Source organism: Spinacia oleracea, chromosome 1, assembly GCF_020520425.1.
Source record: "Spinacia oleracea cultivar Varoflay chromosome 1, BTI_SOV_V1, whole genome shotgun sequence".
Classification (NCBI taxonomy): domain Eukaryota; kingdom Viridiplantae; phylum Streptophyta; class Magnoliopsida; order Caryophyllales; family Amaranthaceae; genus Spinacia; species Spinacia oleracea.
In genome coordinates, this window is record NC_079487.1 from 74,765,871 (window position 1) to 74,783,677 (window position 17,807).

Sequence of the window (17,807 nt, forward strand, 5' to 3'; positions counted from 1 at the left end):
TAACAAGAACAAAATGTGAAGCTCAAATATTTGCAAAGAAGAATGAAAATGGAGATTTTGAAATAGAAAAGCATGTAGTGGTACATAATCACCCATTGACAAGAGAACTAAGTAATTATCTCCACCGATCGGAACGACAAATGACAGAACCTAAAAAAGAAGCTATTGAGGCAATGTCAGAATGTGGTCTAAGACCAATGGAGTCTTATAGGTATATGTCAACAGAAACTGGCGGAGACGACTGTGTAGGTCATACGATGATTGATCATCTAAACTACTGCTACAAGTTAAAAATGAAGCAAATTGATGGCAAGGATTCACAAACACTAGTGAACAAACTGTATGACATACAATCAATAGATCCCGAGTTCTTTTTCAGAGTAAGACTCAATGCTGAAGGAAAAGTTGAGTGCCTATTTTGGAGGGATTCTATGATGAGAGAAGATTACAAAATATATGGAGATGTTCTAGTTTTTGATACTACATTCAGAATCAATAAGTACAATCTCATATGTGCTCCATTTGTTGGTATCAATAACCATTGGAAAAACACAATGTTTGCTTGTGCTTTCATTGGGGATGAAACCACATAACCTTTCGTTTGGGTGTTTGAAACTTTTCTGAAGGCTATGGAAGGAAAGCACCCTATATCAATTTTCACTGATCAAGATGCAGCTATTGCTGCTAGAATAGAACAGGTACCTCTTCATATATTATAGTTACTATTTTGACAATATAGTAACTCTTTGTAAAAAAAAGTTACAATTTTGACAATATAGCAGCTCTTTATAAAATATAGTTACTATTTTGACAACATAGTAACTCTTTATAAAATATAGTTACTATTTTGACAATATAGTATCTCTTTATAAAATATAGTTACTATTTTGACAATATAGTAACTCTTAATACAATATAGTTAATATTATGAAATTATAGTAACACTTTATAAAGTATAGTTACTATTTTGACAATATAGTAACTCTTTATAAAATATAGTTACTATTTTGACAATATAGAAACTCTTAATACAATATAGTTACTATTTTGACAATATAGTAATTCTTTATAAAATATAGTAACTCTTTATAAAATATAGTTACTATTTTGTGGAACTATATATATTCATTATTGTTTTTCAGGTTTTTCCTTCTTCAAGACACAGGTTATGCTTGTGGCACTTGAGTAAAAATGCAAACAGTAGGTTTGGTTTATTGAAGTCTGATAAAAACTTCAAAAACGCATTCTACAAGTGTTTAAGTGGGTGTATAACACCAAATGATTTTGAAGAAACTTGAAAATCTATGATCAACACTTTTAAGCTGGAAAAAGATGACTGGTTCAACAAATTGTATGGTCTTAAAGAAAAATGGTGTACAACTTTAAGTAAAGTTTTTTTTTCTGCCGGTATACTTTCTTCACAAAGAAGTGAAAGTACAAACCATGCTGTTGGATTTAAAGCAAATAAAAGTACAACATTAACAGAGTTCTATAGTATTTTTCAAGCTACAATAAATCGATGGAGAAAAACCGAAGAAAAAGACGACTTTGACTGTACAAGGGGAATACCAACTTCAGAGCTAAGTATGAGTGCTATATTAAAACAGGCAGCAAATGTATACACGATAACACTTTTCCGTGATTTTGAAGAAGAGTTCAAGCTTTCTGTGGCAAGTAGTACAATGTTCAAGGGAAGTGTTGGAAGAACAGTGTTTTTTGAAGTGTGGAAATATAAATCTTTATTTAATATTTGGAGTAGATGTTCTTTTGAATAATATTATATTATATGTAAATAATCTAACAGGATCAAGGCAAGAAGTTCAATACAAAATGGAAGATTCAACCGTCACTTGCACATGCAAAAACTTTGAAGAATCTGGATGGTTGTGCTTCCATTGTTTGAGAATATTGCATTTACATTCAATCAATACAATTCCAGATCGTTACATAACAACAAGATGGACTAGATATGCAAAGAAACATATATGGGAAAGGGTTGATACAATAAAAAGGGAGAAAGGTGAAATCAACAATTTTACTGGTTGGAGATTACATATGATCAGAAGGTAATTTTTCAATATACATTAGTTCATTTTCATATAGTTACAATTACAGTTGATATTTGACTTCATGCTTAAACTTTATACCACAGATACTATAACATAATTTTGAAAGGGCATAAGATAGCAAAGGCCAGAAAATTTATCGAGGAGAAGTTTAAAACGGATAATAAAGCAGTTGATGAAATCATAAAAAAGGAAGAAGAAAGGAAGGCAAAAGAAGAAGCTGCAAAGATAGCAGAACAAGAAAAGGCAAAAGCTGAAGCACAACGACAAACACAAGACGAAGAATCAACTAATTCTGAAATAACAATTGTGCTTGATCCTGATCGTGCTAATACTAAAGGAAAGAGTAAGAAGAGAATAAATGGTCAATATGACAATTACAAGCAGCCATAAAAGAAAGGAAAAAAGAAACACAAAGAATTTGGATCCAAGACACCAAATATTCAATTATTTACACCTAAAGAACAACTATTTTAGTGATGTTCTTGTTTTATATTATAGTTTTGACAATATAGTAACTCTTTATAAAATATAGTTACTATTTTGACAATATAGTAACTCTTAATACAATATAGTTACTATTCTGAAAATATAGTAACTCTTTATAAATTACTATTTTGACAATATAGTAACTCTTAATACAATATAGTTTACTATTTTGACAATATAGTAACTCTTAATACAATATAGTTACTATTTTGAATCATATAGTAACTATTACCAACATATAGTAACATTTGGAATCATATAGTAACTCTTAATACAATATAGTTACTATTCTGAAAATATAGTAACTCTTTATTAAAAATATAGTTACTATTTTGACAATATAGTAACTCTTAATACAATATAGTTACTATTTTGACAATATAGTAACTCTTTATATAATATAGTTACTATTTTGACAATATAGTAACTCTTAATAGTTACTATTTTGACAATATAGTAACTCTTAATACAATATAGTTATTATTCTAAAAAAATATTATGCAATCAAAATGACTTATAGTAACAATCTGTTTATCAAATAATAAAATACCATAAAAAAGAGAGTAACTTATCTTATTAAAGATAACTATATCTGTAAGATAGTAACTATTTGAATTTATACACAAAATTATTCACTATTTATATATACTAACTCTTCACATTTAGTGGTCACCCTTCTTTACATATAGTAACTCTATATAAAATATAGTTACTATTTTGACAATATAGTAACCTTCGTTATGCAATCATATGACTAACAAATTTATAAGAGTAACTATATTTTTAGAAAGGTAACTATATCATTCAAATAGAAACTATATTTATACTGAGTAAATTGAACAATATGACACAAATACTGCAAAAGTTATAATTACTCTCATATATCAAACAATTAAAAAACACTGAGAGTAACTATATCAAAATTAGAATTAATTGTACTTTCTAAACAGTAATTTGACTACATACTAACACAAAAAATTAAATTGTTTTTTCACCAATGATTATTAACCACGTGAAGCACCTCGTCCACGTCCCTTACCGCGTCTGCCTCCTCTGGCGCGTCTCCCGCCTTTGCCACGTCCTTTCTCTTCAACATTGACATCTGTCTCAGCTTCATCTTCTGTTTCAACATGTTTGGATTTCCTTGCTGAATTATTTCTTGCAACAATTACAATTTTTGAAGCGTCATTCATGTATTTCTGCGTCAACTCTTCCCTTTGTTTAATTAGGGCATCCAAAACATCTTGTTTCCTGTTTTTCCTGAATGCAACCATTCGTTTCAGAAATTCATCTCTGCAACAATTCAAATCTGACAACACAATGGTGCCACACATACAAGCCCTGAGAAACTTCCTGAAATCCTCCTGCAAATATTAGAACAGTAACTATTATAATAAAAACAGTAACTATGATAACAAAACAATAACTATAAAGAATGAAAAGAAAATATGAATAACAATAATTATTTTTAACACAAAAACTTACATCTGCCAAGGGATCAAAGTCAAAAATCCCAACACCATCTTGTACCATTTCAACACCATGAAAGACCATCATAAACATCATCAAATAGACACAACAGTCTTTGTCATAAGCACCTCGCTTCCAATTACCACCGACCGGGATAAATTTGAAGCTTCTAATATCTTCATGATGAATGTTATCCATATCTTTCAGTAGTTTTTCCAATGAAGAACACTGTACAAAACATATAGTAACTATTACCAACATATAGTAACCTTTGAAATCATATAGTAACTATTACCAACATATTATAACCATTAAAATCATATAGTAACTATTAAAATCATATAGTAACTATTACCAGTTGGTTAAAATCATATAGTAACTATTAAAATCATATAGTAACCATTAAAATCATATAGTAACTATTAAAATCATATAGTAACTATTAGAATCATATAGGAACCATTAAAATCATATAGTAACCATTACCAACATATAGTAACCTTTGGAATCATATATTAACTATTGTATAAAGAGTTACTATATTTTATAAAGAGTAACTCTTTGTACACATAATTATTTCTAAAACAGTATAGTAACTGTTCCGGTGTTGTAAAGGTGGAAACAATGGGCTTCGAATGAAGGCCCTTTCGTATGTGTTGAAGATCTTGCTTGCTTGAATGAGTCGAGTCCGAATTCACCTGCACAAGAGTAAAGTCACTAGCCTCGGGGGTGTTTCCGAGGAAAGCCCCTCCGATGCCTAAGTAAGAACGATGCTCGGATTCTAGAGAGAAGTTCTCTAGAAGAGTAGTCTTAAGCCGATAAATTGGACGTACCTTGAGGTGTGAGCCTTGGCGGCATATTTATAGTGATTGCATAATAAATTCCCATAGGTCATTTATTTCTATTGGGCCTTGGGCTTTAATGGGTGGCTGAATAGCCATTGTGGTAGTTTTGATGCTGTTGTTTAGAGCCATTGGGCTTTGGACTTAGTGGCCCAATTGAATATCAATTGGGAGTCCAAACAACATGCCCCCCTAGACCCGTTCCATTTAGAATTAAATGGGTGGGTTTCCAGCTGTCAGAAGTCCAAAAGTTCCCTCTCTTTTTTGAAAAGGGATGATTTGCATTGATGACAAGTGTTGGGACTTGTATTGTGTCATGGAGATCGTGGGTTGAAAAGAAGTTGGTGCGCCTTTTTTCCCTATAAATACTGGGCGCAAAGCTTCCTTCAAACCTTTACTTTCTCTCTCTTTTACACAAACTTCCTCTCTTTTTCCGGCGATCGCAGTTTTCGAGTTTCTTCAGATCTACGGAATTCAGTCAGCTTTTAACTTCGGGAACTTGTGTCATTCACTTTGTCGGCGAATTCCGCTTCGGAAAAAGGTAACTTGTTTATGATTTTCCTTACTTTTTCGTTCTTTCCCCTACTCCTCAATCTAAACCCTAGACCGAGAATTTGCAACCATGGCGAAGAATAAGGGAAAAAGTAAGTTCGTCGTTGGCTCTTCTAGTGAGAGGGAGGATGTGCCTTCGGGAAGGGTACAGAAAACTTCGAAGGGCTGGCCTTCGGAGAAGCCGGTGGAGAAACGCTCGACTGGTTGGGACGCCTCCAAAGATGGCGCTGTTGGAGGGTCTGGTGTGTCTGAACGCGCTGCTTCTGGTAAGAAGGCTGGTTCTTCGGGTGTCCGCCGTCCTTACCCTGAGTTTCCAGTTCATTGGACTGAAGCTGATCCGAAGGGTAAGTATGCTCCGAATTTGCATGAGACCACCAAGATTGATGGTCCGTTGGAGAAATCAGTCAGTGGTGACTGGTTAGTGGAGGCGAAGCTGGGGAACTATCATCGGAAGGCCGAGGAGCTATACGGAATCCAGCATGCCTTGGGGTACTGGTGTTAACTTCCCGATCAGGAGCGTCCTCGGGTGACTCATCCGCCGAAGGGGTTCATCTCTGTGTACACTCATCACTTGGAGAATGGCCTCCGCTTTCCCTTGGATCCGTTCATTTCCGAGCTCCTGGTGTCGTACAACATCAGTTTGGCCCAACTTACACCCAAGTCTATGAGGCACATCATCGGATTTAGATGGGTGTGCGACTTCGTTAACTTTCCCTGTTCTGTCTCCGTTTTTAGGGATCTCCACGATCTGTCTTTCAATCATGCTTCCAAGGGTGATGGGTATGGTTGGTGGACCATCATCAACAAAAAGTCCCGAAGGAGAGGGGAGCCGAACTACATTACGGCATACCCTTACCTCAGCTCCGACCATAAATGGAAGACGGAGTGGTTGCTTGTTCGCGTGCCGACGGATCCGAAGCACCCCAATTTCTATCGCCCTCCAAAGTGGTTCGTGAGGCCTGATCCTGATATGGTGGGGGTGGCTGCTCCGGATCGGAACCATCAGCACTACGTGGATCTCCTCCAGTGGTTTTTGGCTCGGGAGGATAACTATAAACTGCCGTCTAGTTGGCTCCCGAACCTTAACTACATCTTGCGGGAGGACATTCTTGCTGTCGCCGGTCTCAGCAGGATTTTTGACAGGGGTAGGTGTCTTTCGGCTAGGACCGTGTTTCTGTGAGTTTGTCCTCCTCTTTTTCCTTCGTTTTATTGATTCGTTTTGTAATTTGTTTTTGCAAAGTACGGCTTTAGCTGTCTTGATCCTGAGATTTTGGGCATTTCTTTGGATCTGCGAACTATTCACGACTCGGCTCCTGATTACATGTTCGGGAAAGAGAATCCTCGTAATCCTCGTCTGAAGGATTACGTGTTGTCTCCTTCGGGTGTTGCTCGGATATCTAAAGTTCGAGCCGATCCGTGGGATTCTGCCTCCTCTCCCGAAGGTGTTCCAGTGAAGGTCGTGCTTCGTCTTTTAAGGGCAACTTCGAATCCAGTGAGTGTTTCTATCAGCTTGGTTTTTATTTGTCTTTACTTCTTCTTTGGTTGGCCGTCGGCTAACGTCTTGTTCCTGGACCATCTTTTTAGGGTCCTGGGACTGACGCTGTGCCGCGCGCCGTTCCTTCGGTTTCATCCCCGGCTCGGATAGATATCTCTTTATCTAGGAACCGGGTACTTCGCCTTTTTTCTTTATTTCCTCTTTTGTCTTCCTCTGAATTTATTGATCCTTGGTCTCCTTTTCTTAGGATCAAAGGAAAAGGAAGGGTAGCACTCTTCTGAAGTCTTCTGCGCATCCGAAGAAGGCGAAGGTTTCTCAGTCCTCGGAAAAGGTATTTGCTCTGACCTAGGAGCTTTCTTGTAGTCCGTCTTTTTCTCTTCCGAAGCTGATCTTTGAATGCTTGTTTTGTAGGAAACGACTTTGGAAGACATGCCTCCTCCTAAGAACCTTCTTCACTTCATGCCCTTGCCAGGGCAGAAGTTAAAGAGTGTGGTGGTTGCGAAACCGCCGCCCGTGGATCAACCGTTGGCTGAGGAAGATACCATCCCCTCTCCGCTGAAGCCGTCTACTGCTTTAGGGGTCGAGATCCAGGATATCACCAAGGTGGTGGAGGCGATCGAGACCGACTCTGTTCCTGGCTCAGATGTCCCTATCTTGGCCGAGGAGAAAGAGGAATTTGCTGACGTTCCTCTCGAAAGAGAGAGAAGTCCAGATAAGGAGATGGTGGATCTTACGGGCCCTGATGTTGAGATTCCCGAGGCTGAGAAGGATGTCCCTTCTGCTGAGAAAGAGCAGCCCGAACAGGGTCTGACGAGGAAGAGGCGCCACTCAACTTTGGGTTCTACTTCGACCTCGGCCCTGGATAGGTTGATCCATGATGACCCTTGCTCGGATGTTCCGCTGAAACGAATTCCCGAGGAAGTAAGGGAGGCGATGGCTCGGTTTGCTAGGGCTCCAATTTTGGGGGAGAATCCCCTGGCTCACGTGGGTTCTTTAGTGGGTCCCGAAGTTGCTCGGGAGAACCTACTCCGGGCCAATCCGCAGTGGAGGGTTCCTGGAGCTGAAGAGAGGAATCCGGCTATGATGGCCCAGTACTACCTGAATGAGGTAAGTGTTGGATTTCTTTTTGATTTGTCTCTCTGTTTTATGCTTTTCCTACTTTTGCTTATCTTTTCTTCGCTCCCAGGCTGTCTTCTGGTCCTCGTTCGCTTCCGAGTGCAGCTCGGTTGAGGAGAGACAATTGAAGAAATATCAGGAGGCTTATGCTCGTGATATTCCTATCTTGGACCAGAAGGCTGGGCAGCTCTTCTCCGAGCTTGTGGAAGTCAAGCAACTGTATCTTAAGTACAGTCGCGAGTCTAGAGCTATTGCTGAGGAGATCGGAACCGAAGTTGGTAAGCTCACCTTCCGAGTTGAAGAGGATGCTGAAAAAATAGCTTCCTTCGACAAGGAGAAGAAGGATATGGCCGCCAAGTTTGCGAGCGAACTTGAAGAAAAAGACAGACTTCTCAAGGAGATGACGTCTAAATTTGAGGCGGCTGATAAGGAGAGCAAGGATGCGGAGGCGAGGCTTCAGCAGTTTGTCAAGAATCGGGAGATGATTCAGAATCAAGCTGACAAGGTGCCTGTTCTTCAGCTGAAGATCCGAGAGAAGGATGAGACCATTTGGAAGCTGGAACAAGACCGAGCTGACCTCTATACTGCTGATCAGTGTAGAGAGCAGTATTGGAATGGTATCCTGGGTGCTCGGCGCATGTTTGCGAAGCACATGCCTCATTTCCCTTGGAATGAGAAAGTTCCTCTCTGGATGCGGGCCCAGGATCACTTGGTGGAATGCCAGGCTGATCGAGACGAAGCTGAAGCTGAACGCCAAGCTGCTCTTGCAGAGGCTCGGACCCAGAAGGCGATTTCCGAAGGTGACACTACTGCTGGGGGTTCTTCGATGGATGCTCCCCTAGGGGCTGTTCCTGAGACTCCCAAGAGTTAGGGATTCGGGCAGTCGTCTTCTTCAGAGTCGGTCGGTTCCAGTTGAGGACTTCCGAATGTGTGCTTGCCTTTCCCCCTTTTGCCTCGGCGCTGCATTGTACTTGTTTCTTTTTGCTTTTTAGTACTTCGGTAGGCCGGTATTGTCTGTTGATGGCTGCCGATTTTAACTGTTTCATTTTGTTTTCAATTTTTGAGGGTCCTCGGGTGTGTCCCGAGTTGTTTGATGTATTTGTACTTCCCCCGAATATTGAATAAAAAATGAATGTTCGTTACTTGGCTGCTTCTTTTCAACTTTTTGCACTTTCCGAAGTTTTATGTCTGCCTTTGAATATGTAATTCTCGAGCTTTTCTTTTCTTTGTGGACTTGTTAAGAAATCCTTTGATTTCTGTGAGTTCTTCAAAGCCGTAGATCTGCTAAGAGACTCTTTAATTTTACGAGTTCTTCAAATCCGTAGATCTGCTAAGAGACTCTTTAATTTTACGAGTTCTTCAAATCCGTAGATCTGCTAAGAGACTCTTTAATTTTACGAGTTCTTCAAATCCGTAGATCTGCTAAGAGACTCTTTAATTTTGCGAGTTCTTCAAATCCGTAGATCTGCTAAGAGACTCTTTAATTTTCAGACTCTTCAGATCCGTCGATCTGCTAAGAGGTCCGAATTGTTCTTCCGATCTCTTGTGGTTCGGAAACCTGGGCAAGAGATCGCTAGTCTGCCTCTTAGTTATGACTTTGGCGATCCGTGGATCTGAGCCGAAGTTTTATAACTTGATTTGAGCGACTGTTTTTTGCGAACAAGTTTTATCGAGGTATCGCGAATCCGAGGATTCTGGACGATTCCCCGAAGTGCGTGATTTGGTCATTTCTTGCATTTTATCAAGGAATGGGAAAAGTCAACCTGTTTTTAGTCTCAGATTGATCAGATCCGAGGCAGCATGCATATAAAAGGACAATGAATTTTAAAATATAGAGATAGGTTTAATGAAACGCATGGTGCCACAAAAGGCTTTCCTCTTCTCATTAAACAACTTACTTGGCTTACAGAGAGGTCATACAAAATATTTCTTGAGAACATCGGTATTCCAATGGTTCTTCAAGATTGTTCCATCTAACTGTTTCAGCATAAAAGTGCCTGGCCTTTTTTCAGAATGGATGATGTATGGTCCTTCCCAGGTGGCTGAGAGTTTGCCATGGATCCGTCCTTTCTAAACCGAGGCGGCGTTCCTGAGTACTAGATCGCCGACTTTTAGGGGTCTGGCGTTGACTCTTCGATTGTAATGCTTGTTGACCCTCTGCAAATAAGCTGCGTTGAGTGTCCTTGCATCGTTCCGAGCTTCATCTAGTAGGTCGAGAGCTTCAGACAGAAGTTGATCGTTGCTTTCTCCTTGGAGTCCATCATATCTTTTGTATGCCTGGATCCTCAAGCTTTCTGTTCCGATTTCCACAGGGATGACAGCCTCGGATCCGTATACTAGGTGGAACGGTGTTTGCCCAGTAGCTTCTTTCTCGGTGGTCCGAAGGGACCATAACGTTCCGGGTAGCTCTTCTAACCACTTGTTTTTGTCATCCTCGACTCTTTTCTTGAGTGCGTTGAGGATGAGTTTGTTTGCAGCTTCAGCTTGCCCGTTGCTTTGTGGGTGGCAAACTGCCGGGTAAGCTAGGTGTATGCCGAATTGTTTGCACCATTTTTTCAGCGGGGTGTTGTCGAACTGTTTCCCGTGGTCGAAGACCATTAGTCTTGGTATGCCGAACCTTGTGATGATGTTCTGCCATATGAACTTGCGGACCTGAGGTTCGGTGATGGAGGAGACAGCTTCGGCTTCGATCCATTTGCTAAAATAGTCGACTCCTACAATCAGCCACTTCTTCTGGTTCGTAGCTGAGGGGAAGGGACCAATGATGTCTAACCCCCACTGTGCGAATGGTAAGGGATATAGTGTTGATTGTAGAGTTTGAGCTGGTTGATGGATAGCTGGTGCGAACTTTTGGCATTTCTCGCATTTCCTTGCCATCTGCTTTGCTTCGGAAACCATAATGGGCCACCAGTATCCGGCCCGAAGGGCTTTGTGTGCCAATGTCCTGCCTCCGATGTGGTTTCCGCATATTCTGAGGTGGATTTCCCTTAGGATATAGTCAGCGTCGGTTGGACCCACACATTTTAGCAGTGGAGCGGAGAATGATTTCCTCATGAGCTATCCTTCGGCGTCGATGATGAACCACTTGTTGAATCTCTTCAGCTTTCTCGCCTGTAGCTTATCTTCGGGAAGTTCTCCCCTTTCTTTGTATGCAATTACTGCGTCCATCCAGCTAGGTTCGGTACGTAAACTGCATACCGTGGGGGGTGGCAAGTCAATGCTTCTCTCTTGGTGAACCTCCACGTGGACCGACCTGTTTAGGTCGATGAGTGTTGAGCTTGCGAGTTTTGACAGTGCGTCAGCTTGCGTGTTTTATCCTCGGGGAATGAGGATGACTTCAAAGGATCTTAACTTTGACGTTAAGGATTTAATTTTCGCTAAGTAAGCTGTCATGCTGGGCCACTTGGCCTCATACTCCCCTCGGATCTGGTTGGCTACAAGCTGGGAATCAGTTTTGAGACAAACATGCTCGGCCTCCAGGGATAAGCAAAGCTCTATCCCTGCGATTGCGGCCTCATATTCGGCCTCGTTGTTAGTTGCTTTGAATCCGAACTTCAATGCATACTCTATGCTTTTCCCTGTTGGGGGGATTAATACAACTCCTGCTCCTGAGCCGTTTACTGGGGAAGATCCGTCAGTGAAGACCTCCCAAGTGCTTTTCGTATCATCCAGCATTTCTTGGTATGAGCACTCGGCCAAGAAGTCTGCCAGTGCCTGTGCCTTGATGGCTGTCCTCGGCTGATATTTGATGCCGAACTCTGATAGCTCGAAGGCCCAGGCAACCAATCTTCCTGACCTCTCTATTTTGTCGAGTACTTTCTCGAGTGGTTGGTCGGTCAGTACTGTGATCTGATGGGAGTCGAAGTATGGCCTCAGTTTTCGTGCAGCTACCACCATTGCATATGCAACTTTCTCGATGAGCGGGTACGGAGTTTCGGCCCCTGTGAGTGTTCGGCTGGTGAAGTAGATTGGCTGTTGCTTCTTCTCTTCTTCCCGAAGAAGCACTGCACTGACGGTTCCAGGGCTGACTGCGACATATAGATATAGGGTTTCCCCTTCCTTTGGTCTGGCCAGTGTCGGCAGTTGGGCTAGGTGGGCTCTGAGCTGTTGAAAAGCCTCTTTTTTCTCTTGCTCCCATATCAGCTCGGGGTCCACTTTCCTCGGGACCCCCTTTTTCTTGATTGGTTCTGCTTCTCCCTCGGGGAGGCTCTTTGGTTTTAGCGCTTTGAAGAAAGGGGCTCCCTTGTCCGAGGCTTTTGATATGCACCTTGTTAGTGCGGCTAACCTGCCAGTTAGCCTCTGTACGTCTCTCTTGGTCCTTGGCTCGGGTAGATCCAATGCTGCTTGGACTTTGTCCGGGTTCGCATCGATTCCTCTTTCGCTCACCATGAATCCGAGGAACTTCCCTGACTTCACCCCGAAGACACATTTTTTCGGGTTCAGCTTCATGCTGTATTTCCTCAGATTTCCGAAGGTCTCGGCCAAGTCCTTGACATGGTCTTCCTCCTTGATGCTTTTTACGATGGAGTCATCCACATAGACCTCGACGTTCCTCCCCTTCTGGTTGGCGAAGACGTGATCAACTAGCCTCTGGTAGGTAGCGTCGGCATTTTTCAAGCCGAAGGGCATCATTTTGTTGTTGAACACTCCTGCACTCGTGATAAATGCTGTCTTCGCCCTGTCGTCGGGGTGCATGAACACTTGATGGTAACCTGAGAAGGCATCCATGAAGCTGAGCAGTGCATGGCCGCTGGTAGAGTCGACCAATTGGTCTATCCTCGGCAGGGGATAGCAGTCTTTGGGGCAGGTTCGGTTCAGATCTGTGAAATCCACGCACATTCGCCAAGAACCGTTTGCTTTCTTGACCATCACCACGTTGGCCAACCATTTTGGGTACATGCATGGCTCGATGAATGCAGCTTCCTGCAACTTTTTCACCTCTTCGGCGATGGCTTTGTTTTTCTCCGAGGAGTAATTCCTCTTCTTCTGTTTGATTGGCCGAGCTTCAGCGCTGACGTCCAGCTTGTGACAAATCAACTTCGGATTTATCCCTGGCATATCTGCTGCTGACCATGCAAAAATGTCTTTGTGATCCCTGAGCAGTTGGATCAAATCGATTCGGAGCCCCGAGCTTAGGCCTTTTCCTATTCGGACGCTCCTGTCTGAATCCTCTTCGAGGAAGATATCCTCCATTTCTTGATCTGGCTCGGGAGATAGGGTTTCGGGGCGGGCATCAACCTCCGCGGGAGATAAGTTGCTCGTGCCTGCTTTTCTCCTCTTTGCCTCGTTCTCCTCTCCTGGAGCATCTTTCTTTTCTCCCTCAGCCTCGGAACCGTCTCCTAATTTAGGCTTTCGGATGGCGGTGTGGCAGGTTCTTCTTGGAACCTCTTGATCACCTCTAATTCGTTCGGCGAATCCTGCGTCCGAGACGTATATCATCAGCTGATGGTACGTGGATGGGACTGCTTGCATCTTGTGAATCATGATTCTTCCCATGATTACGTTGTATACTGAGTCACAATCCATCACTAAGAATTCGTCTCGAAGGGTTTTTGCTGCTTGACCTTCGCCCACTGTGACTGGTAGGGTGATCTTTCCGCGAGGGATAGCTGCAGATCTGTTGAATCCGATCAGGGGGTAGCTGACTTTCGTCAATGCTTCCTCTGACTCCTCGAGGATCAGTTGCTCGAAGCAATTTCTGAAGATGATGTTGAAGGCACTTCCTCCGTCGACCAACACTCGGTGTACGTTGTGCTTATTGAGGTCCATGGAAATGACCAAAGGATCGTCATGTTTGTACTGGACCCCGAAGCAATCATCGGCAGTGAAGGCATGTTTGGGGGGTGTGGTTGGTTATCTCCCACTGCGCTGAAGTTGACTCGATGGGAGAGAGCTCTTAGGTGTTTCTTGCTGGCCTGGCCAGACCTCTGTCCCCCGAACACCACTATGATGTCATTCTTCTTGTGCCCTGTTGCTTCGTAAACCCTTTTCTGGGATTGCTCGTGTTGTTTGCCGCTTGCGGCCTTTTCTTTTTCCTCCCTTCGGTCTAACAAGTATTGCTTCAGGTAACCTCGGCGAACGAGGTCCTCAATGTTGTCTTTCAGTGAGTTGCATTTTTCAGTGTGGTGACCGAAGTCATCATGAATCTCGCACTATTTGTTCTTGTTTCTCCGAGCTGGGCTGGACTTGAGCTTCCCTGGTAGCTTCCACTTCTCATCATTTCTGTTGAGGCTAAAGATTTCCTTTCAGGGCAGAGCTAGTGGAGTGTAGTTAGCGTATTTGGGTTGAAGTTCACCCCTTCTCCCGTCTTTCTTCGGGCTCATATCTCTAACTCCTACCTTCTCCTTCCCTTTTCTTGAGCTGCCCTCGGGCTTGCTATGGACATTTTTTGTATCTCTCGGATCCGACGATCCTTTCAACCTTGCAGCAGCTTTGTTGAACTCTTCGGTTCTGATGAATGTATCAGCCATTTGGAGTACGTCGGCTATTTTGGAGGGGTTTTTCATTGAAAGTTTGTCACGGAATTTCTCTTCCTGGAGCGCGTGCTTCAAAGCGAAAATGGCCACGTCTGGCTGCAAGTTTGGTATGTTTGTTGATTCCTTCATGAATCTGGCCATGAATTCTCTTAGACTTTCGTCTCTTTCTTGTTGGATTGAGGTTAATTCTGCGGTGGTTCGTTCGGGGCGATTATTGCTCACGAACTGCGTGCAGAATCTCTTTTTCATATTCTTCCAGCTTTTGATCGATCCCTTCGGCAGCGATCTAAACCACTCTCCCGCCACTCCGGTTAGCGTGGTTGGGAAATATTTGCACCAACACGCCTCGGAGTAGGGGCTCAAGAACATTTGTTGCTCATAGGAGATAATGTGATCCCTCGGATCTGTGGTTCCGCTATATGTCAGGTGTGCTGGCAGCCTCACCTTAGGGATTTCTTCCATGATCAGCTCGTCCGAGAAAGGGGATGACGTGGGAGTCATGATTCTTTTCCCGAGTCTAGCCCTGATGCCTTCGTTTGCCGAGGTTCTGTGATTAGAACGCTCGGGCGTACGATGGGGGTTAGGGGTTCGATCATGCCTCCTGTCTCTTCTTTCTCGGCTACTGACCTCGGGTCGTTCGCCAGATCTACTTGATTCGCCTACCCCGAGTCTCGAATGGATCGAAGGTCTTAACCTTGAATGGACCGAGGGCCTCAACCTGCTGAGCACCGAGCTTCGGATCCGAGTGTTACGAGTAGTCGATTCGCTTTGGAGAGCTGTTGGAGTAGGCGTTGGTCTTGCAAACCAATCTGGCTGTTGTTGTGCTCTTTTTTGGGTGTCCCACGTGCTTTTCATCCATCTCGACGTCAGGTATGTTCCTGTCAAGGGAGGGAGCTCTCGTTCGGGTCTGGACACCTCTACACTGGGTGGCTCGTTCAGCCGTCGCCTAGTCCTCCTCTCCTCTCTGCGGTCTTTTGCCAATCCTTGCTGTTTCTCGTTGAAGAGGAAGTTTTGCATGATGGTCATGACTGCAGTGAGTTCTTCCCTAGTTGGAATCAGAGGTCCTGCGTTTATGGCGGTCGTGGCTCTGCTTGGCTGTGACCTCGCCACTGATTGAGGGTGCCCTTCTTCGTCAGATTCTGAATCTGACCGCACTATCATATCGTCATCATTGTTGTTGACAGCATCATTAACCATTTTGCAGAAAGAGGTGGTTAATGTCTTTCAAAGGCTTTGAAGTGTTCTTCCCCACAGACGGCGCCAAATTGTTCCGGTGTTGTAAAGGTGGAAACAATGGGCTTTGAATGAAGGCCCTTCGTATGTGTTGAAGATCTTGCTGAAGGAAATAATGCCCTTGGTCCAAGTATGCATTCTATGTTAAGTCTAATAAATGCGGTTCAGTATTAATTAACAAGTTAATAATTCAGTGAGATCAAGTGAGCTGAATGCCTAGCTAGAGGCCGCTTCAGTTCAAGTGGAATTAATGATATTAATCCACAGCTTACTCTTGACTGAACCCGTAGGGTCACACAAATAGTACGTAAACGGATCAAGTATTTAATGGCATTAAATACTCCATCTATGAATATTCGGAACCGACGGATCTTGGTTTCAGTGGGAGCTAAGATCGTCACAGGCAAGAAATGAATACTCCGGAAACGATGATATTGCCGGAAACGGAAATATGGATCGTATCGGAAATATGAATATTATCCAAGTCGTAGATGTTGCCGGAAACGGAAACATGGTACGTATCGGAAAATATTATTGGAAATGGAAATATTACCAGAATCGGAAATATTGCCGGAAACGGAAATATTGTCAGAATCGGAAATATTGCCGGAATCGGAAAATAATTCCGGAAACGGAAATATTAAATATTTGTTCGAAACGGAAATTAATTCCGGAATCGGAAATATTAAATATTGTTCGTATCGGAAATAGATTCCGGAAATGGAAATTTAATCGGAAGCGTATCGTACGAATTAGCATCGGACGAGGCTTGCCGGACGAAGGCCCAGCACGAAGCCGGGGCCATCGCCCAGCAAGCATGCGCGCCACAAGCCCAGCCAAGGCAGCGCCCAGGCCTACCGCAAGGCAGGCCCAGCGCGCGCCAAGGGCCACAGCTGCGTGGGCCGTGCTGCGCGGGCTGCTGCTCGCACGCGCATGGGCAGCCCTTGTGGCTGCCGTGTGTGTGTGAGTTTGTGCTCATGCGTGATTCCTGAATCTACAAGAGTCAGTGTATGATTAAATTTCTATTCCTAATTGGATAAATTAATTAAATAGAATTCATGTAGGATTCTAATTCCAATTAATTCGCATCCTACTAGGATTACGATTCCTTTTCCATAACTCTATAAATAAAGGCCTAGGGGTCATAATTTATACACAAGTTTCAAAGTATTCAAAAGTGAGTTTTTTGAGAGAAAATTAAAACACATCTTGCTCATAAAGTGCCGAAATTTTCTAGTACCTTAAGGGCGATTCTAGTTGGTCAATCTTAAGGCGGATCCGGACGTGCTGTGGACTATCTACGGAGGGACGACACTTGGAGTCCTAAAAGACTTGTTCTTGTTCGGTTCGGGCGCAGCTAGGGAGGGCACGCAACAAAGAGTATGCATCTAAATTATGCTATATGATTATGTGTAAATAATATGTTTCCTGGGTTAATGGTTGTTTCCGCATGATCTATGTAAATGTCATATGTATCATAAAATAACAGTGGTATCACGAGCCCCTTATTATTTTCATAATCTAAATTGCATGAACATGGTTAAATATTACAAATTTGCAAGAATTAAAAGGGGTGATTAATTTTCGTAATTGTTAATTAATTGCAAATTGCGTTTATTTAATTATATGTACGCAGTTTTTCGGCAGTTTCTTCATTACTCATCCGAATTGAGTGATTTTTGTGTCAATTCCGCATGTAAAAGACATTCTAAAATTTTGACAAAAAAAGTATTTTTCTGCCGAACCCAGAATTCTCAAATTCGAAGCCTAGCTATGACTTTTCGAAGGTTTTAGTTTTTCGAATGCAAAATTTCGTAAATTTAAGATGTTAAATTAAATATTTGCGATTCCTGTTGATAAATCTTGAATTTTTGATTGACCTACTGCATATGTTTAACAAGTTTGAATGCCTAGTCTTGTTAATTATGCAATCTAATTTGTAATTATGATTAATTTGTTGAAAATTAGAATAATTTAGAATTAATTTGATTTTCATAATTAATTGTAATTTAATTAGAAACCTATGATTAAAAACCACCATAAAAATTGTAAATTTACGATAAATTTT

At 42.3% G+C, this 17,807-nt stretch overlaps 1 protein-coding gene across 1 annotated transcript; it reads left to right on the plus strand.

Moving 5' to 3' along the window:
- Nucleotides 1–1,304: 1,304 nt before the first annotated feature.
- Nucleotides 1,305–2,459, plus strand: LOC110788862 (protein FAR1-RELATED SEQUENCE 9-like). Its single transcript, XM_056834198.1, has 4 exons — nt 1,305–1,721; nt 1,805–1,883; nt 1,940–2,066; nt 2,153–2,459. Exons 1-4 carry the CDS (start codon nt 1,305–1,307, stop codon nt 2,457–2,459), a joined length of 930 nt encoding a protein of 309 aa, XP_056690176.1.
- The last annotated feature ends 15,348 nt before the right edge of the window (nt 2,460–17,807 follow it).